This window comes from Podarcis gaigeae, assembly GCF_964106915.1.
Source record: "Podarcis gaigeae genome assembly, chromosome: 8".
Lineage (NCBI taxonomy): Eukaryota > Metazoa > Chordata > Lepidosauria > Squamata > Lacertidae > Podarcis > Podarcis gaigeae.
This window is the reverse complement of record NC_139684.1, coordinates 13,620,337-13,647,128: the sequence shown is the minus strand read 5'-3', so window position 1 is coordinate 13,647,128 and position 26,792 is coordinate 13,620,337. Positions and strand designations below refer to the sequence as shown.

The 26,792-nt window shown below is 46.5% G+C and overlaps 1 protein-coding gene across 5 annotated transcripts in view; it reads left to right on the top strand.

The window, feature by feature from the left end:
• Positions 1 to 12,447: 12,447 nt before the first annotated feature.
• The window catches only part of PAX7 (paired box 7), a 172,372-nt gene continuing 158,027 nt past the window's right edge, over positions 12,448 to 26,792 (top strand). For 2 of the 5 annotated variants that reach the window (XM_083750249.1, XM_083750247.1), the window contains exons 1-3: positions 12,451 to 13,093; positions 17,558 to 17,793; positions 19,365 to 19,494. In XM_083750249.1, coding sequence (XP_083606375.1) covers positions 13,009 to 13,093; positions 17,558 to 17,793; positions 19,365 to 19,494 — 451 coding nt within the window. In that variant the 5' untranslated portion in view covers positions 12,451 to 13,008. Of the gene's footprint in view, positions 13,094 to 17,557; positions 17,794 to 19,364; positions 19,495 to 26,792 lie in introns of all 5 variants that reach the window. The other 3 variants (XM_083750251.1, XM_083750248.1, XM_083750250.1) reach the window with 3 other exon arrangements.

The window sequence follows — 26,792 nt, the reverse complement described above, 5'->3', positions numbered from 1 at the left end:
ACCAAAACGCCATTTACCTTCCTGCTGGAGTGGTACCTATTTATCTACTTGCACTTGACGTGATTTCGAACTGCTATGTTGGCAAGAGCAGGGACCGAGCAACAGGAGCTCACCCCATCGCGGGGATTTGAACAGCCAACCTTCTGATTGGCAAGCCCTAGGCTCTGTAGTTTAACCCACAGCGCCACCCATGTACCAGTTTCCCTCTTAGATCCTGATTAAAAAAAATCAATATGTGGAAACAAGGCTGCAAAGGTGATATCTGCCTGACTTGAGGAGGAGACCGTTCCTCGCGTCTAATCTGCTTTAGATGGGGAGCTGCTACCCAGATCCTTGGAGGTGGGGGCAGATGTCCCCATCTGTCTTGGCTGTGCCCAAAGCCCCTTAGAAGTTCAAAGCCCATAAGAGATTCAAGGGGCATCTTCTTACAGTGGTCTGTTTTGTTTTGAACGCCTTTAATGAAAACAATGCTTTGCTCATTCCAGAGATGTTATGCTCTGATAAGGTAATTGCACAAGGGGACAAGCTAACATCCTATTACGGCTGCGCTCGGGATTTGGTGCTGCAATTGAGAGTCCCATGGGCTTGCTAGAGCTACACCCGTCATCTCCTGCAGCAGAGAGGCGAACTGGGAATGAGTTGGTGCATTGCTTTGGGGGGTGTATTCTGCAACACGTTGCTGAGGCAGTAGTAAGGTAAAGGGACCCCTGACCATAAGGTCCAGTTGTGACCGACTCTGGGGTTGCAGTGCTCATCTCGCTTTATTGGCCGAGGGAGCCGGCATACAGCTTCTGGGTCATGTGGCCAGCATGACTAAGCCGCTTCTGGCAAACCAGAGCAGCGCACGGAAACACCGCTTACCTTCCCACCAGAGTGGTACCTATTTATCTACTTGCAGTTTGACGTGCTTTCGAACTGCTGGGTGGGCAGGAGCTGGGACCGAACAACGGGAGCTCACCCCGTCGCGGGGATTCGAACCGCCGACCTTCTGATCGGCAAGTCCTAGGCTGTGTGGTTTAACCCACAGCACCACCTGCATCCCGAGGCAATAGTAGAGGTGGGCTTATACCAGACTCTCCGTGCAATGCTTCTGAATGCCAGTTTGCTGGAAATCTCAAGAGGAGAGTGTTGTTTCTGTGCTCGAATTCTGCTTGCCAGAGATCTGATTGCCACTGTAAGAACAGGATGCTGGACGTGATGGGAATCAGAAGTGGGGAGAATTATGCTGTGATGCATCATGGGTATCTGGGTGGCCACTGCAAATAGGTAGGACAGAATGTACCACTTCAGACTATAGGTCCAGGTTCCAGGTTTTCCCACAGATGTGGGGGCCTGGGGGCAACTCTTTGTAAAAAGCCTTTCTCCCAGATGTGCTAGATCTCTACATTCAGGGTATTCTGACTCTTCCACCTCCTCCATCTTTTAGCCATGGAGCATTAAAAATTGTGGGATGTAAACACAGGAGCAGTCAATGACAACATTCCTATAGTGTACATGTTAGAACATGGGGAGGGATGTCTGTCTAGCAAGCAGGTAAACTTCCTGGGGATGGACTTCCTCCGCATGTGACCAGAGGTGGGTGTGGCCTCACCTGTGCAGGTAAATGATAAAAGCACAGGGCAGGCAGCCATCTCTCTCTCTCTGCCATTTCCTTCGATGAGGAAACATCTAAGGATGCTCTCTTGGCTCCCAGCCAAGAGAGGAGATAAGGACTATCTTGCTACAAGATAGATTCTAAATGTATTTTACCTTTTTAAGCTGTCTGCCTTCTGGGATCATATTGTGAACAGAACGTGAGTAAACTCTTTTATACTTCTATAAAGACTGTGTCACGTCTTGTATTTTAAGAGGGAACAAAGGGGAAATTACCAGAGTAATTATTATAGAGGTTCTAGCAAACCTGTGCAGACGTTACCGTTGCGAACTAAAAGGGGAATGTTTATAAACTCTGCTGATATTTTGGGAACTTGTTAGCACAAGTTGGATAAGGATATAATTAGTCAATATATCCTCTCCTGCACCCCAGAACATTCCCACAAAAATGGCGCTGCCATTTGTATCAGTAAATCTGATCAGACATGTGTGATGCTCAATTGCCAGTAAGTGATACACCCCCAGTCTTCGGTCTGATTCCCATGACAAACCATAACTTTTTGAGTAATTTTAATGGTCATTTTAGAAGTCAGAGGAGCACTGCTCTGAGGGGTTGGTTTGGGGGTTGGTTTTTTCCCTAGAGCAGCAGAAATAATGTCATTTGCTGAAGCACCAGGTTAACTGATGGATGCTATAGTGAGTGAAAGAGGTGATAACGAATCTTACAGAGTCTGTGACCTATTGGCCCGAAGCAATTGTGGAGAACTAAAAATTACAACAGCCCCAGCAAACATAACCAATGGCCAGAAATGAGAGGAGTTGTAGTTCAGCAACATCTGGAGGGATAAAGGTTCCCAGCACCTGGCTTAGAGAACAGTCAGAGAACAGGGTAAAATAACCAGCATGGTGAACAGGTCCATTAATATCAATGGGTCTACTCTGAGTACAACTTAGATGCTACCCAAGCATTTCCCTCTTTCATTGGAAATACCTAGGTACCCAAAGGCCATTTATCCATAAAAGACAAACTATTATCTAAATTCCGTGACCTGGCTAAGAAATATGCGTCTCTCCCATATATTGCAAGAACTATTAAATAGGGTGGTACCCAACTCAGTCATACTAGGGGTAGACCCACTGAAATTCAATGGACCTGAGCAAATCATGTCCATTGATTTCAGTGAGTCTACTCTGAGTAGGTCTACTTTTGGCTTCACATTCTGTGTTAAAATTGAACATGCTTGTCTTTCTAGAACTCCAGAGATCAGGATCCCAGGTCCCTGGAAACGAAACATCAATTCCTACATTTAGGCTGCTCAAATATAAGACGGTGAAGGAATCTAGTCAACAAGCTGGACATGAGTCGACATCAGCAAAGAAAGCTAACACTATTCTAGGCTGCATCAACGGAAATCCAGTGCCAAGATCAAGGGAAGTCCCTCACCTGGAGTTCTGCGTCCAATTCTGGGCACCACAGTTGAAGAAGGATATTGACAAGCTAGAACGTGTGCTGAGGAGTCCGACCAAGATGATCAAGGGTCTGGAAACCAAGCCTGATGAGGAACAGTTGAGAGAATCAGAGTCTCGGCCAGAGAAGAGAAAACAGAGAGGAGATATGATAGCCATCTTCAACTATCTAAAGGGCTGTCACATGGAGGATGAAGCAAGCTTGTTTTCTCCTGCTCTGGAGAGTAGGACCAGAAGCAATGGCTTCAAATTACAAGGAGATTCCAACTAAACAGTAAGAGCTGTTCAAAAGTGGAAAAGATTCCCTTGGAAGGCCATGGATTCTCCTTCCTTGGAGGTTTTTAAATAGAAGTTGGGTTGTCATCTGACATGTATGCTATAGTTGAGATGCCTGCATTTCAGGGGGTTGGACTAGATGACCCTCAAGGTCCTTTCCAACTCTGAAATTCTACAATTCTAGATTGTCTGTTCTATGGGAACATGATAATTCAAACCACATATGAGGCAGTTTGATTTGGGGAGGAAAATAGAGAAAGTGTAGGAGAGAGGTTATGGAGACTGACCACCCAAATGTCTTAATATGCCTGGTGCTCCCCTCCACTTAAAATAAAAATAAAAATCTCCTAGCAGTAAAGTTTATTTAAAGAGGACCGATCAGCTATCTTTATCACACAGAAACATGCCACAAGGATTAAGAAAGCAGAGAGACAGTGATGGAAAGAAGAGAATCTGACTGAGGAAGTGAGAGAAAACAGGAAATGGAGGAGCGAAATGTACCACTCACTCCGGTGCAGGTTTACTCGGAAGTAATTCCCACTCAAATAAATGTGCAATGGAGCTTACTATTTATAAAACCACCCTCCGAAGCATATTTAACCAGAATTAAAGTTCCATTGAACGCAACAGGGATTACCCCCGAGTAAGTGTGGACAGGATCCCAGCCCGATCCGATGTAGGCTGTTCCACTCCCTTACCCGCAGTAAGTGTGAATAGGATTGCAATCAGTGGCAGTCTAATCCCGTGCAAATTTCACCCAGACATAAATCTCCCTTGAATTCAATAGAGCTTACACCTATCTATTGAGCTCAATTTCTTGCCGTTCTTGTCATATATATATATATATATATATATATATATATATATATATATACTGGAGGGCTGCCTTTCACTGAAGCCTGCTGTACTAAAATCTATTCCTTGGTACACCCCAGAGAAAGATTTGCTGGGGTCGGGGCATATAGAATGTGGAATTTTAAGGATTTTTTAAACCACCTGAGTTCAAGCAGAGTGGCATTGACCTGGTGACTATCCTACGCAGCGCATTTTCCCGGGAGTAAGCACTACTCAACTCAATGGAGCTTTCTTTCGAATGGGGGGGGCGACAGAAAATTCCCCCAAAGGGAATTTATTCAGAGTAGATCCCTTATCCTTAATGATCACAACTAAGATAGCCAGTGTGGTGTAGGTTTAGAGTGTTGTACTAGGACCTGGGAGACTGGTTCAAATCCTCCCCCCCCCCACTTGTCCATTGAGGCTCATCTTGGGTCAGTCATGGCCTAACCTACCTCACAGGGTTGTTGTGTGGATTAAATGAGGAGGTGGAGAACCAGGTGAGTCGCCTTGAGCTCCTTAAAAAGAAAAACGCCATATATAAATGCAATGAATACTGATGATAGTAATAATTTAGCGTCATTCTTGTGGCTTTACTCTTTATAGGACAAACATTCCATAGAACCCCATCGATGTTGCTTTCCTAGTGCCCAGTGCAGGGTTTCCCAAACTTGGGTCTTGGACTACAATTCCCATCATCCAATGGTCCTGCTATCGGAGTGTCATTTGTTAGACTTCTTAAGCTGGACACACACAGCCCTTTTGCTGTAACGTCCCAGGGCCAGTTAACAGCAGTTTAAAATGACAATATTAATATCACTTTAAAACAATTAACTTCATTCATATATCACCTTTCTTCCAAGGAGCTGGGAGCAGCCTAGATGGTTTTCTCTCTCCATATTCCATTTTCCTTCCCATTTCCTCCTCAATGGAAGGTCAGGTGTTCCTGCGGCCCCGATCCCCTGCGTCACCGATCCCTAGGGGAAACCCCCATTCATTCATTATTTCATTTCATTTCTTTACATCCTATTTTTCTCTAAAGAGTTCAAAGTACGTGCTCCTCCTCCTCTTCCTTTAATCTCCACAACAACCCTGTGAGGTACGTTAGAATGAGAAGCAGTCAAGAACCATATTGTCAGGAAAGCAGTGTTCAATGTCTGGATAAAATATAAAGACTTATTGGAAAATAAGACCCCAAGATGGTTATCACCAATGGAAGCTAAGGCCCAGAAAAGACTCAATATGGAGGCCAAATGGTCGAAATATTGGGAAATAATAGAAAAAGATGGAGATAATTGGAGGTTGCAGAGTTTGGAGAAATTAAAAGATAAAGTGCGAGATTGGTTACATTATGCTCAGATCAAAGAAGTTTTTAAGTTGGATAAAAAGATAGGATTCCAGGTGGAAAAATCAAAGTTAGAAACGGAATTGTTAGAACCTAAAACTAAGGTACTTTCAAGAATGTATAATTTGCTGCTAAAATGGAACACACAAGATGAAACGGTCAAATCGGCTATGATAAAATGGGCACAGGACATAGGGTATAATATCATGTTTGCTGACTGGGAAAGGTTATGGACCACCGGTTTGAAATTCACGGCATGTAATGCCTTGAAAGAAAATATTATGAAAATGATATATAGGTGGTACATGACCCCAGTCAAGCTTGCAAAAATATACCATTTGTCTGATAATAAATGTTGGAAATGTAAAGAAACTGAAGGAACATTCTTTCACCTCTGGTGGACCTGCCCTAGAGTTAAGGCTTTCTGGGAAATGATATATAACGAGTTGAAAAAGGTATTTAAGTATACCTTCCCTAAGAAACCAGAGGCCTTTCTTTTGGGCATTGTCGGCCAGAGGGTGTTAAAGAAGGACCGAACATTTTTTATGTATGCAACAACAGCAGCAAGGATACTTGTCGCTAAGCACAGGAAAACCCAAGATTTACCCACACTGGAAGAATGGCAGACGCAACTGATAGACTATATGGAGCTAGCAGAAATGACTGGCAGAATCCGAGACCTGGGAGAAGAGGCTGTGGAGGAGGACTGGAAGAAATTTAAGGACTATTTACAAAAATATTGTAAATTGTATGAATGTTAAGAAAGATGTAAGATTATCAACAATATGGCACCAATAAGTTAGTTAAAAGGAATATGAAGATAAATGAAAATATAAGAAAAGATAAGCTTTTAAGGTCTGGGTTAAATTATCTAAAATTAGGGATACAATATTAGAAAATTATAATATAAGAATTGAAACAAGGTGATAAATTGCTGGGTAAAGCTCGAAAATTTGGAACGCAGGAACGAGAGATGCGAGGAAGTCCAAAGAAGTGAAGAAAATGTGGATATTGGAAAAATTATATGTTATTTTGTTTGTTTTTTCTATTGTATTAAGAAAATCTTTAATAAATATTTATTTAAAAAAATAGAATGAGAAGCAGTCATGGTTTAAGTGGGAGGGATTTGAACCCTGATCTTTCCCAAACCCTAGTCCGACACTCTAACCACTATGCCACACTGGCTCTCACTGCGGAGAGAAACGCGCTCAGGGCTGCAAAGTTCCTGCCTGGGTCTCTATTTCCTTTAAGCCGCCTCTCAGGAGCGTCAGGCGGTTCACCAAACAAGAGGTTGTTTGTTTGTTTGTTTGTTTGTTTGTTTGTTTGTTTGTTTGTTTGTAGCGCAAAAACCTATAATAACTAAAGCCAGAAAAAAGGGGGAAATGTTTATTTTCTTAAAAGAAAAAACCTCTTTACCCCTCTTTGGTTCTCGCCCCGTCTTCCAAATCTCCCATAGCCCTCTCCTCTGGCCAGCTTCAGCTGTGAAATCGCCGTTTCACACACGCCCCAGGCTTCTTAATTGTTGGGGAGGGGAAAATATGTATAAAATGAAATTTGTTTGCCACCAGGAGACCCTGGGCACACGCGTGGCTATTCTTTTTCTCTCTCCTCTCCCCCTCCCCAATTTGCCACAGAGTTTCCTTCAGCGTAGTGTTTTCTAAATTGCTTATTCTCCCCCCCCCCAAAAAAAAATTAATGTTCTCCGATTTCCTAATATAGAATTGGAAGGGGAGTCGATAAAGGAGTCGTTAACCTGTCATCGCAGGAGAAGGCAGTCCCACCTCTCCAAAGGGGTGGCAGCCGCGATCATCAACCCTTCCCACTAGGCATTGCTGTCAAGGCGAGGGGTCCGGTCCTTTCTCTCTATTGGAGAAGACAGAGGACTGGGTTCACCCGCGCCTTCATCAGCCTAAAGCTCAGTCCTCTCTTCTCCTTATTTAATAGCCAGACTCCCAAACATCTGGAGAAGAGTATTATTACTACCATGGTTCAAATTTCCCACTTGCCCAAGAAGCTCATTCGAGGTGACTTTGGCACAAATCTCTGCTTCTCTCAGCCGAGCCTACCTCATAGGGTTGTTGTGAGCTAAAAGAGGACGGAAGGCATGAAAGAGGGAGAAAGAGAAGCATGTGTGCCTTCTTGAAGAAAAAGGAGGGATAGAATTGCAGCAATAAGTAAACAAAAATGATCATCATGGTTTTGCTAGCCTGCTTAGTAACGCTGCGATGGAATCGTTATGCAAAACTCTCCATGACTTTTTGCATGTGGCTTAGAAAGCAACTGTTCCAGTACAGTTTCAGTGAAAAGCTGCTGCGATTTACTCCCCATGAAATGTGCGTGGTCTGGGATCCAAATGGGACCTTCAGCAGGGATAATTAGTCAGTCAGAAGTTATCCCGTGCCTGAACAGGATGTTGAACTAGATCTGAACCACACAGGTCTGGTCCAGCTCTTCGGAAGGCCTTAAAAACAACCAGTAGTCTTGTGGCACCTCAAAGACTTAATGTTATCTTGGCATAAGCTTTTGTGGAATGCCAGCGCGTCCCTGGGAATAAGTGTTATATCCTGAATTACAGGAATATACTGCATGTGGTTGACCAGCGAGGTCAGAAGGAAACGAAAGGCAGGAATCTACAGAGGGTTATAGCTTCGGTCACAAGTAAAAAAACAAAACGGGTGTTGATAGCACAGTCCTCCTGTCATTAGTAAGTCAATCCACACTTTGATGAGCCACAAAACAGTCTCGTTCAGTCCTGATAGAGTCTCTGCTCTCCATGAAATCCGGGTTTTCCCGCGCAAGCTCCTTGTTCCGGGATGGCCTCTATAAAGTTGCGCTGTCTTTGCACTTGAGTTCACCTCCCAGTCAAATCTAACCCCCTTTCTTTCAAATCTAACCCCCTTTCTTTCAACGCGAAAGTGAACCCTGTGTTCCAATCCTACCAGCTGAAATATTTTTTTTTTCTTTTTTATTGATTCCCCCCCCCCCCGATCGAGCCCCACCATTGAGTCCGCGCGAGATCAGAATATTGTGCATTTATTTATTTATTTATTTATTTATTTATTTATTCTCATGTCGAGATCGATATTCAGCTTTTACACGCGTTTGATGCCTACGCAAAACACCTGTCTGCCCGTTGCCATCCTTATCTCTAGATAGTAGCCATCTTCAAATATCTCAAGGGCTGTCATGTGGAAGATGGAGCAAGCTTGTTTTCCTCCTGCTCCGGAGGGTAGGACTCGAACCCACGGCTTCAAGTTACAAGAAAGGAAATTCCGACTAAACATCGGGAATAACTTTCTGACAGAACAAGTCGTTCGACAGCGGAGCGGACTCCCTAGGGAGGTGCTGGATTCTCCTCCCATGGAGGTTTTTAAGCAGATGTTGAACGGCCATCTGCCATGTATGATATACAGTGGTACCTCGGGTTGAGTACTTAATTCGTTCCGGAGTTCCGTTCTTAACCTGAAACTGTTCTTAACCTGAAGCACCACTTTAGCTAATGGGGCCTCCTGTGGCCGCCGCGCTGCCGGAGCACGATTTCTGTTCTCATCTTAAAGCAAAGTTCTTAACCCGAGGTACTATTTCTGGGTTAGCAGAGTCTGTAACCTGAAGCATCTGTAACCTGAAGCGTATGTAACCCGAGGCATCACTGTAGTTGAGAATTCTACATGGCCTTGGGTTGGACTAGATGACTCTATGAATCTATCTTATTATTATCGCTCTTATCTTCAGCGATGTCTTCTTTTAAATCCTTCAGGGGGTGGGGGGGTGAAATTTAATGTCTCGTTGAGCTTTCGAGAGAGAGGATGAGAAAGGTTATCGAAACTGCATTCCCCTTTAGGTCTGTGGAATATCGCGATTTATGATTAAATTGGGAATCCTTTGCGTTGATATAGCGCTGAGTTGAGAGTCCCTCTTACCCCAACGAATAAATACCACTGTGATGTTGCATTGGTGAAGCGCAGAGAAAACCATCAGTTTCTTCATCCCACGGATGTGCAAGAGAATTGGGACGGGGGGTATATAAACAGGGGTCTTTTTCCCCCTTCACAGTACACCACAGTGGTTTCCCTCTCCGTAGGAGCCACGAGGCCCCAGCCCACTCCTATTCCCGCGGAATTGTCTACTGGGAGGAAACAGCGGGGTGTGCATGCATACCTTTGCTGTCGAGAGGAGTGGCAGGGTGTATTTAAAATAATAATAATAATGTAGCTACTGTTTTAAGTGTCAAAGGAGAGGGAATCGGATCAGTTATGGATGGTATACATTTATATATCTCTATATATCGCGCGCACACACACACACACTTTCAAAAAGAAATATACCTGTTTATGCAACTTCTCATCCCCCCCCCCCCCATCACTTGGCGGTGGTGGAAAAGGAACCTCTCGCTTCTTCCCAGGAAGATTCTGAAAATATTTTCAGTTCGGGGAAGAGCTCCGGTTCCCATCAATCGGCACAGTCAGTTAAAGAGAGGGAAAGTCTGTCTAACGAGTAAGTAGCCCAAGGCGCTGGTCAGATATAAAATCAGGATAAAGGTTTAACACAAGAAGTTGTGTTTGATTGCTCATTTGCTTGAAAATGTGTGTGTGTATAATTTCAGACCAGCTGGTTCAACGAGCTAAAGGAAAAGGAAAGGTGTTTGGCTTCCATTTAGTGTAGTTTGCAAAAGTTTTTTTTGTTTTTTTCGATGGGGGGGGTTAAGAAAGAGCGGAGAGAGAGAGAGAGAGAGAGAGAGAGAGAGAGAGAAGGGGGGAACAAAGGACACTTCGGAGCTTTGGCGTCGGTGCCCGCTGGGAAGGAGGGATGGAGTCATCCTCCTTAAAGCTTCAGAGGAAGGGGGGAGACCAGCTGCCTTCACCCCTCCTTCTCCGCCCCTGCCACTGTCCTGGGTTTCAGAGAATTATGATCGCTGTTTAGGAGAGGAGGGACGTCGTAGCCTGGGCTAAATTGACCCAAACAAAACAAATCGACTAGAAAAAGATGATTCTCATGTTCCTATTCCTATTGGCATTAATTTCAAAGATCTAGCTATTGTGCTTCGGCTGGGAAAGGGGTATGGGTTAATAATGATAATTATTAAGAAAAAGCTGGAACACGCAACCTTAACTAGTTCTGGGTGAGAGACGGAGAAGCGTTGTTGTTTTTTCATTTCAGAAAATGCTTTTCGGTTGTCGGAAGGGGGAATAAGCCCCGCTGAACTCGGTGGTGCTTCCGATAGAGACGTGTATAGGATGGGGTGCTGCAATCCTAGGTGCCGTGAAACCCACTAGGACTTACTCCGAGAGAACTTGCGTACGAAAGGGCTGCTATCCTTAGGCGCCGCTTCCCGGGAAAACGTTCCCATCGAGCTCAACAGAGCTTGCTTCCGAGTAAACGTGCATGGAATCTGGCTGCTCCCGGGCTGTTGTTCGTCGGGTAGGTTGCGCAGGAGACGAACCACACGCACCAGATTCATCACTGAAACATGCCCCTCCCCGGAGTATATATGAAATATAGGATCGGGTTGCGCCTCTTGAACGATCTTAAGCGCTTTCAGGTAACACGAGTGGGGCCTTAATGCCAGATCCACGTGGCTAGGATCCGGGCTGCCTGGCTGCGATTTTCGCGTTCCAAGACCCCATGAAACCAGCAGCCGACAAAAATCGATTCGCCAAGTGGGGAGGGGAGGAGAGAGAAAGAAGTGTAGACCTTACACCTGAGTGTCTAACTGTCAAGAAATTATATGGAGTAGGGAAAGAGACTTAAAAGGGGCTGAGCGATCCACTGGCTCGTTTCTAACCATGCTGTTACTCTGAAGTAAATCCCAGTACAGTACTGATATGTTTGTTCTTTTCCACAAAAGTCTATTGCCTTCCAAGTTACCAGAGAAGCGATGCTGCGAAGTCTACTCGGAAGCAAGCCCTCTCCTGCTCAGAGGTCCGAGGGGAGCGATCCTCCAGCTGCTTAAAGCTACCGGTAAATGAGGGTCCCTTCCTCGACTCACAGCTGCCCTTAAGTCATTTTCGGGGGGGGGGGAATACCTGCTAGGTGTGAAGGCAGGAAGACCTCCTTGACTGACTGGAAGAGTTGTGGGTCCCGATGTGTGAATTGTATCTGCTCCTTCTGTTCTGAAACCTATTGTGGAGACGTTGTCTCTCAAATATACAGTATATTATACATATATGATGCAGTCAAGGTGGACGGGTCTCTCTCCCCAGGTTTAAAGCTTGGGTTGAGGTAAGGGGGTTCCCGGTTATCACTTCCTTCTGCTCTTCTGCTTAGGACAGAATTGATGTCCCTCCTAAACTCCCTTTAGCGGGGAAATGACGGCTTATTTTTGTGTGGAAACCTCTGTTCTAATAAGTTGGGGGGCAGAGAAGTGGTCCCTGGAGGAGTTAGGGCGACGGAGTTGAGGGGAGAGTGCTGAGGTCCCCCCCCTCTCTCTCCCCTTTTCCTCGCCCCCCCCCCAAAAAACCTCATTTGTCCTGGGAAGTGGCAAAACTGCTTTTGACGAAATAGTGGTTTGTTTGTTTTCTTGGAGGGGGGAGCGAAGGGACGTCATTCTTCCGCCTCCCCAGGTAAACTTTAGGAAAGTTTTTTTTAAAAAAAGAAATGATCGGAATGCTAGCACTTAAGAATATATATAGATATATAGGGGAAGATTCCGTTTTCTCTCCTACGGAGACCACCACCACCCACTTTAAAAAAAAACAACAAATCCTGTAGATATACGTCTGGGAGAAGCGGGGGACACACCAGCCCCTTTGCGATTGGCTCCCAAGCCTCGGAGTTAAATCTCCCTTCTCTGCGCTCATGAATAAAAAAAGGAGGTTTTTTAGAAGGGAGAAAGGGGGGAGGAAATCCCCACTCCGCAGCCTATCAGAGTTGCTTCGGTCTCCCTTTCCTGCATTTCCCCCGATGCGCCAAAGTTCAACCCGTCTTCACAACTTCCAACCCTTCCTATCCTAGCAGTCATCAGACACCCCCCCTTCTTCTCCTCCTCCCCCCCAAAAAAGAAGCAACACACGCACGCAAAATAAGAGTGAGGGAAGAAAGGGGGAAGGAAGGAAGGAGGCAAAGGAGGGGGGGAGAAAACCTTCTACAATCCTCCTCTAAAGAAATTCAACCTCTGCTCGCTTTCACTCCACAGTCTTCATCGCGCATTCCTAAAGGACGCAAGCTCAGTTCCAGCTGGTCAATTTCAACACCCCCCCCTTTTTCATTTTTTTAAAACTCTGGGGGGGCTTTGGGGGAGGCGAGTGGCTGAGGTTTTCCAAGAGGGGACAGACCAGAGGAGGGGTCCTCTCTCCTTCTGTCTCTCTCCGCGTTCTTTCTCCCCGCACCCCATTTTTTTGGTAAAAAAAATTATATAGACACTTTTTTTCTTGCAAAGATTTGGACTCCCCTTTTTTCTCCGGCTTTCTCGACTTGAAACCTTCCATCCCAGCGCCCCCCCCCCTTTCCTCCTTCCCTCCCACCCACCCGTTCATCCCAGCAGCCTCGTCTGGAGTATGGCTGCGCTCCCTGGGACAGTACCAAGGATGATGCGCCCAGCACCCGGACAGAATTATCCCCGCACCGGATTTCCTTTAGAAGGTAAGCAGGCGGCTCGTTTTTCCTTCCCAGGTTAGATACTTGTTTTTTGTTTTTGTTTTTAAGAATTTAATTACAAAATAAAAATGTTAGGGTTTGATTTTCCTTCTTCGCTTCTTAGCGGGGCCTTCCGATTCGTTTCATTTTTAAACTTTTCGCCATTATTCTCTTAAACTTTCAGCCCGTGTTCTTAATTTTTTAAAAGGAGGCATTTGTTCAAAAGGAAGTTTCGTTTTTAAAGCGCGCTTGGAAACCGCCCTAAAGCCAGTCCCCTTTTACTGGGGAGGAAGCCCTCTTGCCGGGCTTACTCCTGAGTAAAGACGGCGCTTACAACCGCCTGCTTGAGAGGGTAGGCGCGTTTGGGACAAAGCGGGTCTTTTTCACTCTGCGAGCCAGCCTGCGCGTGATGGAAGGAGTCAGACGTTTCTCGCTGCCGTTTGGCATTCCTAAGTTTCCCTCCAAAACCTAACGAGACACCAATTTTCCAAACTGTGGTCGTTATATATATAATATATTGTGGGGTTGTTTCGTTTGCCATTGACTCGTCGCAGACCGTTTTGGAAGGGGCTTTTGAATGAACTTTGCGCAGCTGTCTCCCTTCCTTTACCCCCGCTTTCCGTTTGCATGAAAATGTCTGTTCGTCCTCCACCGCCCCTTACCCCAAAACCAGAGTCCGGCGATGATATTTTTCGGTTTAAAAACGAGAAGCGAGTGAAAGCGACCCGGCGCGTCTGCGATGGAACGTTAGGCGCGCCAAAGGTTCGGAAAGAACTTGTCACTTTCTCTTGTCAATTACACCCACGTTCTCTCTCCTCTACAACCTCCCACCCCTCACTCTCTCTCTTTATATTTGAATGAGAGCGAGAAGTAATTAGAAAGCGGCTTTCCGACATCTCTCCCCTAAAAAAAAACCCACACAATTTTATTCAGTCTCTCCCCCGCCCCACCACAGGTCCCTGATTGGCGACCAAACCAGAATTAAACAAACTCCGGGTCCCCTTCCCTGCATTTATTAAAGCAAAGCTCGCTCAGCCGAGAGCGTGCTCAAGTGGGCGAGCAGGCAGTGGGTGGGGGGGCGAGCAGGCAGGGGACCCACGCCGGCTGCGCAAAAACCCACACGCCGCGGGGATTTGGAGTGAAGGGCCTCCTTTTCTGCGAGCAAATGAAGTGAAGCGGCGCTGGAAAGGGAAAAAGAGATCAGGGGGATTACCAAAATATTTGCACAACGTGATGGGGAATAATGACGAGGCGGAGCGGGCGGCCGGTCCAGGCGCCTCTCGGAGGCAGGCTGAGCCCACTCGAGGCTGAGCTGTGGCTAATGACAGCGCGCGCCGAGTGACTCCGAATTAGCGGCGCGTGATTCTTGATTAAACCGCCAGGCGAGGACCGGAATCCACTTTCCTCTCTTCGCCAAGAAGAGTGGAAGTTGGGGGTTAGGGGGGGGAGAGAGAGACCATCATATAACACCCCCCCATCCCAGTCTCTTTTTTTCTCTCCCCCACCCCAATTTCCAAATGTGTTGGGGAGCCACCATCCTCGAAGCGAGGAAGAAATATTAAAAAGAGAGAGGGAGGGAGAAAAGGGAAGGGGGAGAAACCCGAATACTTTTCTCTCTCACGCCACCCCTCAGAATAAAATTCATGTCTACTTTTCCACTACCAGAAAATTGGGGGATATGTGACTTTAAATACCCACTTAAAGCAATATTTATATTTGAAAGTTTTCTCCGGGTCTCATTCAAGTGCTGGAGTCCTAAGAAAGAGCCTTTGGGAAGGTGGGCGCTTTTCATAGCGCAATTTGGTTATAGGAATACTTTTTTAAAAAGATATAAGGAAACGTGCACATGTATAAAATAGACTTTTATTTTATGCGAGAACTATCTGTATATGTGTATAAAAGCATCATAAAAAGCATCATATAAAAATATAAAAGCGAGCTTATTCTGGATCCCATTTATGATTTGGTTAATCACTAAATACTGATAATCCCTGATTTATATATACTGAAATGAACTCTTTCTATATATGCATATAAATTGATTTATGTAAAGATGAACAGGTATTCCTTATATGTGTGTCTCCATACAGTATATGTTTGAACAGAAATACGTAACACAAACACACTTTCCCCAAAAAACCTTGGCTGTTTTCAAGCCTAACAAATCACAGAAAGGGGGGGATGAGGTTTCTATAACGGCGCCGTTCTCCAAGCTGGGTAAGGATGAGGGAGAAAGGACATTTTGTAGTTTATCAAAAGTAGTGGTTTGGGGAGAGGGGGTTAGAAGACGTTGGTGGTTGTTATTTGCAGGGGGCGCGTGTAGGCCAAACGAGAGAAGACGAAGAAAAAGGACAACCTTACACAGATAGAGATCAAGGCAGCTGAGAGGGAAACGCAAACAGATGTCTGCGCGCACAGCTGGAGAGGCGCCCAGGGAACCATTTATAAAATATATATTGGGGTTAAGGGGAGGAGGAGGGGAGGGGAATTTTGAGAAGTTTTGGCGCAGACCGATCTGTGGGAAAGCGACAAAGCGCCTGGTATTTGCCTCCAACTTACTCAGAGAAGACCCACTGAAAGGGATGGCCCGAAGGTAACGCTGGCCATTCCTTTCAATGGTTCCGACGTCCTGCATTTAAAATGAACCCGGGGAGAGGAAAACCACGGAACCGGGCGCCGCTCTCCTCCTGGGTTCAGTGAAACTCCCGGGGGAGAGAGGCTCGGATCTCCGCCAGATACATTAAAGGGAGAAACTGGCTCCAAAGGAGTCTTGGGGGGCCATGTCTACGCGAGAGTAAGCCCCTCAAAAGTCCAATGGGGCTTCCTTTCTGAGGGGTCCTCCGGGCATGCTTGCTCCCGAGGGAGCTCACGCCTGGCTGAATAAAGCGGGCCTTACTCCCGAGGAGCTGGCGCCTAGGATGCTGTTGCGCGGGTGTTTGGCGCGCGGCGCGATCCTAAGGAGGAGTGGTTCCTCTTTGTTCCGTGCGGCTTATTCTTGGAGCAGGCGCGTGTAAGGCAGTAGCTGGCAGGGAAATATGTTTTCAGGGGGGGAGTGTGAGGAAAAACCCGCCCCAGCACACGGCCTTGCCAGTTACACTGAAAGTTCTCAAACCTGTCTTTGTAAGCTGTCTCTGACCCATACACAGAGTGCCGATCATTTGGGCCTCGACTCGGTTTAGACCTCGTAATTGAAGCAGGAAAGTATATTCTGATCGGGACCGCGATCCCAAAGCCCTGACTTTGGTGTGGTTCTTAGGAGGGGTTGGGGAAAAGAAAGAGGCGTGTTTCACGTGCCCGCGTGTCGTTTGAACATAAAACAGCCCTTTGGCTTTTGAAAACGAGAAATTTTGGAAAGGAGGGATGTTACCACGGGACAGAGATATTTAAGGAAGGCTCACCTTCATAACGTTTCATTGTTACCAGAATTTATTCCTGCTTATCTGGACCTGGGTTCAAGGGGAGCTTTATTCATCCAGAATCCGCATCGATAAAGACCATAGAACTTTTTGTGGGGGGTGAAATTTCCTAAAATTGAGGGGGGGCACCCCCAAAAATAGTCCCTTTCCTCCAAGTTTTTAGTTTAGTGGATTGTGGATAAGGCCTCTGAGTGGGTCCTCCGTTGGAGTACTCCAAATCCAGACCAAACGCGCCGGTGATGGACGCTTCGGTGTAATCCGAATTGCTGTAAAATCCTCCGCTCATTCCCTTCCCCTTAGATATCAGTTCGATAAATAAAAATCGTAGAGACTTACTTCCGGACAAACATGGTTAGGATCGGGAACCAGAATGTTGTGAATTTTATCTTTCAGCGCCCCACTTTTTAAAATAAAATAAAATAAACTTATCAGCCACGATTTGAGTCCGGAACTAAACTTGAACCGGGTTCAGTCAGAAACGGCCTCGCCCTCTTTAGTTTTCTCCAGCTCCGCTGTGAATCGGATCGGGACCTTACTTCCGAGTAACTGTATTGACAATAAAGGAGGGTGTGCGCGTGTGTTGTGTGAGCCTGTACTAAATAAAAATCCGATTCACTTTCTTCCCCATCTCAAGACAGTGATAAATTTGCCGATCCAGATAACAAGTTTGTCTCTAAATTCAAATAGGCGAGATCTAGATTATATAGGTGCTTCCTTATACACCCAGCAAGTTATCTGTAACTACCGGGAATATGTGGATAAGACGAAGTGAGTACAAAAGTAGGTGTTGCCCCCTCCGCATCACAGAGGGGAGACTGCGGTGGATCTGGTCCCGAGATCCACTTATGCTGTGAGCCAATAAACGGGTTCGGTCGGGACTTACTCCGCAATACGGGTCTGGTCCGAAATCCGGTTAAATTCAGGCGGGGTAGGTAAAGGATGGCAGCCTTACCTCGGTTAAAATGTGATAAGGGCTTTACCCCGAGGGAACCCGCAGGTAAAAGTCACCTTTGCCTTCTCTCTCCCTCTCCCTCTCTTCTCCTTTACCTCGCAGTCTCTACCCCGCTGGGCCAAGGCCGGGTCAACCAGCTGGGCGGCGTCTTCATCAACGGGAGACCCCTCCCCAACCACATCCGCCACAAGATCGTGGAAATGGCCCACCACGGGATCCGGCCCTGCGTCATCTCCCGCCAGCTCCGCGTCTCCCACGGCTGCGTCTCCAAAATCCTCTGCAGGTACCAGGAGACCGGCTCCATCCGCCCAGGAGCCATCGGTGGAAGCAAACCCAGGGTGAGTGAATGGGAGTCCCCGGGGTGGCTACCTCGGGCACGCGTGCACGCGCGGGGTGGGGGGGTTGCCTTCACCTCTTCTCCTCTGCCTCTTTTTTGGGGGGGGGCCCTTCTCTGGACACGCACCCCGAAAGCGAAGGGAAAACATCTTGTACGTGTGCAGAAGTTTCCGGGTTTCCAGGTAGGGCTGCTGCGAGAAAACCCTACCTGATTCCCATGGCTGCTGCCTGCCAGTGTAAACAATACAGAGCTAGATGGCAGCTTAACTATTTCCCTGAAGCTGCCACCCTAGCCTCGCTTACTTGGGGACTAAAAAAAGCCCCACGGGATCTGAGCAGGCACGGTTCAGTTTGCCCGTTATGTCTCACAACTGGGCTTACTTCCGTATAAGAAAAAAGAAAAAGTTGCGCGGTATCGTGGCTCTTAGCTATGGTCGTTGAGGAAGGATTTTCGGACGGGCTTTCTCTCGGGAGACGTGTCCCGGATCGGGGCCCTCCGGCTACTCTCCCCCCCCCCCCCCCTCATTCATGGTTATTTATCATGAGATGAGCCTCTGGGCGATGGGTCCCGTCATCTCCGACAGGCAGCTCAAAATAGGAAGCGTTTACTGAGAGAAAAGCGAAATCTGTCAGTTCCTCATTTGATCTCACTTTACAACCATAAATCAGAGCAGAGTGGATAAAGGATGATATTTGCAGCTAATTTATAATCGTTCACACTCGGAGTCATTTTTTAAAAAATCTTTTTAAAAAATGTATCTTTAGAAGTGAGAGGCTGGGGCGGGGAAATCTGTCCGACTCCAGGCACGCTTACTCAGGAGTAAGCTCCACTGAAACCCATGGAACTTTACTTCTGAGTAAGGATCCCAGGGTGGAACTGGACCGGTCCCCTTACTCTTAAGTAAGCCCCCTCGCGAAGCCCCGATCCCTAGGGGAAATTCCTCGGAAACGAGTCCTGCGGCGTACAACGGGGTTTACTCCTAGGTAAATGCGTAGAGAGGTACAGTAAAATATTGCCTTGAAAAAAATAGGCTCTTTGGGGGTTTGGGAAACCATCAAAAGTTGTAAAATAAGGACCCACTGGTTAAATGCGGTGGGCTTTTTTTAAAGAAGCCTTTAAGGAGAGGGGGCTGAGTAGTTTGGATTTGGGAGGTTTTCCTGAGGTGTGGGGGGGGGGATTTGGGAAACCACCAAAGGCTGGATGCAAGCACCCTTAGAATAAATTCTACACTAAAACGGATCTTATTTATGTATTTTTTTATTTTAAGAGGGGGTTGTAGCCACTGCTAGTCCTACTCAAAGTAGACCCACTGAAGTTAACAGACCTGGCTGGCTAAGTGTCATGAATTTCTATGGGTCTACTCTGAGTAGGGTTTAGTTGGGAGTCGTTTAAAGAGAACATTTGAATGGCGAGGCGCGTGGGCTGAGGCGAGGGCACACCTTTACTCGCTCCCCAAAATTAAAATTTAAAAGTGAATCCTTTTTCTTTCTCTTCCCCCTGCCCCACCCGCTGCAAACCTCTTCCCCCCACCCCACCTCGGATCTTTTCCCGACGGCGCATTGATCCCAAAAGCAGGTCGCTACTCCCGACGTGGAGAAGAAAATCGAAGAGTATAAACGAGAAAACCCCGGGATGTTTAGCTGGGAGATCCGGGACCGACTGCTGAAGGATGGGCATTGCGACCGAAGCACGGTCCCTTCAGGTGAGAAGGCAACTTGGAAAAAGCGCAAACGGGGAGAGGGAAGGGGGGGGGATGAAATCCTGTAATTGGGTGGGGAGGAGGAACTAATCTAGGGATGCGTTTATCTACAAACAGGCCAGCTTGAGACCAAAATCTTCCCCTCCAGGCTAAGAGGCGGGCAAATAACTCAATGCACGCGCTCAAAAGCACAGACCAGGTTCCGTGCGTTTTGTGACTCCCCAAGAAAGAGTTCTGCAGCACTCTAAAGCTTGCATAGCCTTTGTTCTGTCGTCCTGTTTCAGACTGAGAGGCCCAGGAAGACATAAATAGGCAAATCCCTGGATGCAGAAATCCAAGATGAAGCTGGAATTTGATCCCTTCTCCAGGTTTACTCTGGATTTTTTTTTACTTTTTACACAAATTCCTCCCCAACCCCCAACCCATCCTCTTGAAGTTTCAGGTGGTACAGTCCAAAAACAACTTCAGCTTTGTGTGATGAGACAGCCGGGCCTGAGTCTCAAGCTGAATTTGCAGCTTTGACTTCTGGCTCTGTCTGCCCCATCAGCAGAAGCTGGTCTTTGCAGAAATGTTGCAGGCGGCTTAAGTGGCTTCTGGATCATTTGGGGACGGGGATGTCCCTGATCCCCAGTATTTGCAAATCTGGACTTATAAGGACACCCTGTAGACTAGCGAGTGAATTGTGTAGAAGGGTTGCTAAATCTAAAAGTGTCCATTGGGAATGTAGGAAGACCTGCAGATGTTATCAGAGCCTTCAGCTGGATCTAACCAGGCATCCTCTTCTCACAGCGGCCAGCCTGCTGTCCCATTGGCAAGCCCACAAGCAGAGTACCAGAGCTCTCTCCCTTCCTGTGGGTTCTAGCGACTGGTATTCAGAATCATTGCTGCTTTCAAAGGTAGAGACTGAGAGTATAACCATCATGGCTAGTGGCCATTGGTAGCCTCTTTGTCCTCTTTGAATTTGCCCTAACCTCTTTTAAGACCAGTTAGGTTGGTGGCGGGGACGCAGGTGGCGCTGTGGGTAAAAGCCTCAGCGCCTAGGGCTTGCCGATCGAAAGGTCGGTGGTTCGAATCCCTGCGGCGGGGTGCGCTCCCGTTGTTCGGTCCCAGCGCCTGCCAACCTAGCAGTTCGAAAGCACCTCCGGGTGCAAGTAGATAAATAGGGACCGCTTTATAGCGGGAAGGTAAACGGCGTTTCCGTGTGCGGCTCTGGCTCGCCAGAGCAGCGATGTCACGCTGGCCACGTGACCCGGAAGTGTCTCCGGACAGCGCTGGCCCCCGGCCTCTTGAGTGAGATGGGCGCACCAACCCCAGAGTCTGGCAAGACTGGCCCGTACGGGCAGGGGTACCTTTACCTTTACCTTTACCTAGGTTGGTGGCTATCACTGCCTCCTGTGGGAGTGAGTTCCAGAGTTTAACTTTGCACTATGTGAATAATGACTTTCGCCTGTCTGTCCTGAATCTTCAAACATTCGTGAGTTCTAGTGTTAGGAGAGAGGGAGGGAAACCTTTTCATTACCTGCTTTCTCCATACCATGCATAATTTCAGGTATTAAACACTGAATGTGGAGACTCAGAAATCTAAACCCTCAATTCTCTCTTAATTTTGCACGGCAGCAAATACAGTAAGGGTTATACGTTTAATAGATAAAATTGACCCCCGGAGCTATAGTTTAGTGAAAGATAAGCTTTAACTTCTCGGTATGTGTGTGTGTGAGAGAGAGAGAGCTCTGTACCAAAAGGTGGCAGCTCACATATTTTCCCAATAATGGATAGCACTTTATCAAGTTACGTTGGAAGGTGAGTTCGCAAGCTTTCAGATGTCACAGCATTCTTCAGCAGACTGAAAGCTTACCTGAAACTCAAAACTTTGCACACCTGTCTTTCTGCCTCCCAGATTTTGGGTCACAGAGGTGCTGTTGTGTGGCTTTTGTTTTTGGGTCGCAATTCTGCATGCTTGATTTGTGTTGTTCTTTTTTGAGAAATAGCCTGCATGAATCAAACAAGTGACATTTCACTTATTTTCAATCTCCCTGGCTTCTCCTGATGGTTTGGAGCAATTTGAGGAGAAAAACAGAGCAAGCCAGACAATCCCATTTTACATATTACCCAATACAATTGATGCAGCCTTCTGAGTATCACAGAGCTATGCATCAGTCTGGCAGAGAGCCTGGTATAACCCGAAAGCTGTCATACTACATTCTTAAAACACTAAAGAAAATATTCATTTATTGTTGCTGTAGATTCAGAACCAACCATACAGCTGCTTAGAGTTTTGTCGAAATGAGCCACAACAGAAAACCTATATCCCTTCTTGTCCCTGCCCCATCAACTCATATGCCTAGTAATATTTTTCAGATCTTTGTCTGATAGGAAGGGGGGGGTGCCATCCAGATGATTCAAACTACAGTTCCCAGCAGCTCAAGCCAGCATGACCAGTGATCAGGGGTGATGGGAGTTGTAGTTCAAAATATCTGGAGGGTACAAGAAGTCCTGATCTGCACAGCAAAATAGAAAAGGGTATTGGAGTAGACAGTGCCACTTCAAACCACAAGTGGGGGGGGATCTTACTTTGGAATGCACCCACCCAATGATAACAATAATAGTAATGAGAAACTGTTTAGTTTTTATTTCCTCTGTGCTCTTTTGCCGCCTGGGAGGAGAGTCCATTTTGCACGCAAGAGGATTCCAAAACTGATACAAACACACCCATACCCAGTTTGTAATGGTACAGTCCCTCTGTGCCACCTCATTCTGTGCTTTCCAGGTTAATACCCAATGCCAAGCCTTACGCAGAGTTGACCTATTGGAATTCATGCATTTTATTTATTTCATAAAATTTATATACCAATTGATCGTGAAAAGGAAATTCCTTTTTTTAAAAAAAACAACAACTGGACATAGATAATTTAGGTCCATGAATTTCAATGGATCTACTCTGAGTATTAGGACTTAGCTGGATATAACCTCCATTTTTTTATAATCTGGATGCTGAACACTTTAACATCTGAGGGCAGGTTGTTTTAATGTTCCTGTGTTACTCCTCCTATAGTTTAGAGTGGATCTACTGTTGCCATATTTGAAACTTACTTTAAGAACTGGCATTCAAAGCAGGATATACAGTAATTAACAAATGCATGATATTATTAGTAAGTTCTGCCCTGAGCCACCTGAGTAAAATTCTATACCAGAATTTCATATAAGGCTCCCCTTCTGGGCACATTTACTTAGAAGCAGGCATTGTTAAAAGGCAGAGAGATTTAACTTGGCAAGTAAATTTAATGTATTTATCTATATCTATATCTATCTATCTATCATCTATCTATATCTATCTATCTATCTATCTATCTATCTATCTATCTATCTATCTATGTTTGTATTATTCGCCCTTCACCCTAAGGTCCCAGGGCAGGTTATAGCATTAAAGCACAATATTAAAAACAATTTGGAGGGCCCAATTCAAAAACATCAACTATAACACCAAAGTCATTAAAAACAATATTGTCTTAAGTATGAGTAGACAGCGTTCAGGCCCTGTCAATTTCACTTTCACTCTGCCTTCTGGGTGTCCGGGTGTTCATGGTGTGGATAGGTAATTCAGATTAAAATCCTCCTCCTCCTCCTCCTCCCAAAGCAGGAAGTTATGATGTTTTAATTTGGGGAGAGACATCGTTCTGTTAGCATGATATAAAGGCCGGTGGGTTTTCTGGTTCTACTAAATTCTTCAATAGGTATAATGTGAATAAGTTCTATGTCTATACATTTGCAATGAGGGCATAAGGAGAGAGAGCGCGAGAGAGAGAGAGAGAGAGAGAGAGAGAGAGAGAGAGAGAGAGGAAGGAAGGAAGGAAGGAAGGAAGGAAGGAAGGAAGGAAGGAAGGAAGGAATCCAGAAGAGGCTGCTCCATGAGGGTAAATGGGGCCTCATCCAGTCTGCCTTCTTACTTACATCCAATTCAAGGGGAGTGACCCTCCTCCTCCTTAGTCTCAACATTGACCTTGCAGAATTCAGCAACCAGGAGGATGGGAGCACAACCGGAATTAGTTGACTCTGCATTTTCTTGGCTGTGTCGCCACCTACTGTTGACCTCCCTTCTGCCCTACCAATCTGAATTCCAGCAGACACTGGAATTATCAGAAGTCAGCTGTGTACAACTAGACGAGATGCATTACGCAGTCACATCACCATTTTTGCTGAATTCATATCCCAACCTTTTCTCCAAGAAGTGCCAGGTCTCTCCCCGCTCCTCATTTAATTCCCAAAACACCCCTCTGAGGTAGCTTAGACTGAGAGGCAGCGACTAGCTTGTGGTCACCCAACGAGTTTCATGGCCAAGTCAGGATTTGAACCAGGTCCTCGTCAAACACTCCCAGCACTGCGTCTCACTGGCTTTCATAAGTCAGGCCATGAAGAGTTAGGTAAAACACAACTGAGCACAGCTCGGGTCTCCAAATGACCATACTGTTAGGACACAGGGGCCAAGGTAGGTTACTAGGGCCATTGGAAGTCCTGTACTGTGGGCGCCATGAGCAGGTAATTGAGAAGGAAGCTTCAGCACCAAAGGGGCCACCACCACAAAGGCAGTATCCCTCAAGCCTGTTAGCTGAATTGATCTGTCTGATGCTGTGCAAGTATGCAGGGCCCCCATAGAAGTTCTTACAAATGTATAGGGTCATATAGGGGAAGGCGGTGCTGTCCCCAAACTGTTTAGGGCAGGCAGAACTACCTTTCCCTTGTGAGTGACCTTCTGGTGGCTGTCGGGGCTAGCAGCAGAGCAACAAATAGGAATTTTAACTTTGTACGGCGGGTTGGTTTCTACACAAACCCACATATTTACACACACACACACACACACACACACACACACCATCCTTCATCCAAGCAGGCAAGAGGAATGATCAGAGTTCAAGGACGCATTTCTAGCCAGGCAAAAACTCAACAAGGGTGATGAGCAGGGTGTGTGTGACCTGGTGAGAGTGCCAAGGGCCAGACAGAGAGGGCTGGATTTGATCTCTGCACCCAAGGTTCCCCATACATTTATATTCTGCCTTCCTCCCCCAAGGAGCTCAAGGCGGTATGTGTGGTTCTCCCTGCATCTCATTTAATCCCCACAACAACCATGTGAGGTAGGTTGGGCTGAGAGAGGCGGTGACTGGCCCCAGGTCGCACTCAGTGGTGGATTTGACCCCTTGGTCTGCCGTGTCCTAGTCTAAACAAAATAAAAAAATCCTTCCAGTAGCACCTTAGAGACCAACTAAGTTTGTTATTGGTATGAGCTTTTGTGTGCATGCACACTTCAGATCTGAAGAATATCTTAAGAATATTTGAAGTCAAAGTGTGCATGCACACGAAAGCTCATACCAATAACAAACTTAATTAGTCTCTATGGTGCTACTGGAAGGATTTTTTTTATTTTGTTCCGACTACTGCAGACCAACATGGCTACCTACTTGTACCTATGTCCTAGTCTAACACTCTAATCCAGGCATCCCCAAGCTTCAGCCCACCAGATGTTTTGGACTACAATTCCCATCATCCCTGACCACTGATCCTGTTAGCTAGGGATCATGGGAGTTGTAGGCCAAAACTTCTGGAGGGCCACAGGTTGGGGATTTTTTTAAAAAAAAAAAATTGGGACCAGCAGCCCATCGCAGTCTTTTGGCCTCCACTTATGCCAAGGTATAGGGATGTGACTGGTGCTGTGGGTTAAACCACAGAGCCTAGGACTTGCCGATCAGAAGGTCGGCAGTTCGAATCCCCGCAACAGGGTAAGCTCCCGTTGCTCGGTCCCTGCTCCTGCCAACCTAGCAGTTCGAAACCACATCAAAGTGCAAGTTCCTCTGGCGGGAAGGTAAACGGCGTTTCCGTGCGCTGCTCTGGTTCGCCAGAAGCGTCTTAGTCATGCTGGCCACATGACCCGGAAGCTGTACTCCAGCTCCCTCGGCCAATAAAGCGAGATGAGCGCCACAACCCGAGTCGGCCACGATGGGACCTAATGGTCAGGGGTCCCTTTACCCTTTTTTATGCCAATGTACCAACTGAAGCCTCAACACACACATCCGCTCCAAAGGTGTTTTGAGGACAGTAGTTTCAGTGTGTTGGTTTGTTGAGGGTGGGAGTTGTGTGTGTTTATCCTAAATATAACTGGGGTTGGGGGTTGGGCTGAGTATTTAGAGAGTCGTTGGCCTGTTTGTTGATTTAAGGACTCCTGCAGGAGTTAAGTACATCTAAGATGACACGTGCTCAAACACAGAGAAGCATCATAGCTCAGTGTTAGAGCATCTGAGTTGCGTGCCAAAAGTCCTGGGTTCAGTCTTTGACATCTCCAGGCAGAGCTAGGAAAAGACTCCCTCCCGGAAACCCTGGAGAGCAGCTGCCAGTCAGAGTAGACAATACTGAACTTGCTGGACCAGCGAGCTCTCCCTCTATTTAAAGTAGTTTCCTAAGTGAGATACCTCACTGGGTTTTTATTCTTTTCATTTCATATTTATTACTACAACTTGTTTTTCATTAAATTCACACTGTAATGCAGTGAAATGCAATACATAAGAAAAAGAAAAGAAGCAATCAAAATTTAAATATTATTACTATTTATTAAACTTGTATACCACCCTATTCCTGCAGGTCTCAGGGCAGTTCGCAGGATTAAAACTAAAGATTTAAACAATGATTTGGTGTGGGCATGTCCACCTGAACAAGGATTGCTGGCCGCTGATAGTCCATGGACCACTTTTATTTTGTTTTAAGCCCTGGTTTAGAAGAAGTTAGGGATGCGGGTGGCGCTGTGGGTTAAACCACAGAGCCTAGGACTTGCCGATCAGAAGGTCGGTGGTTTGAATCCCCGTGACGGGGTGAGCTCCCATTGCTCGGTCCCTGCTCCTGCCAACCTAGCGGTTCAAAAGCACGTCAAAGTGCAAGTAGATAAATAGGTACCGCTCCGGCGAGAAGGTAAACGGTGTTTCCGTGCGCTGCTCTGGTTTGCCAGAAGTGGCCTAGTCATGCTGGCCACATGACCTGGAAGCTGTACGCCGGCTCCCTCGGCCAGTAAAGCGAGATGAGCGCCGCAACCCCAGAGTCGGTCACGACTGGACCTAATGGTCAGGGGTCCCTTTACCTTTACTTAGAAGAAGTTCCGGTTGGGTGTGGATGCAACAGAGACTTTTGGGCTGTTGGCCAATCCATACCTTGGCTTAATGCGGATTGCGAACCCTAGTGCTTCCTCTAATTCCCCCTCATCTATTCCACTTTCCCCTCCAACTACTGCTGCCCCAAGCATTTTCTTCCCCAAATGTGGATGTTCC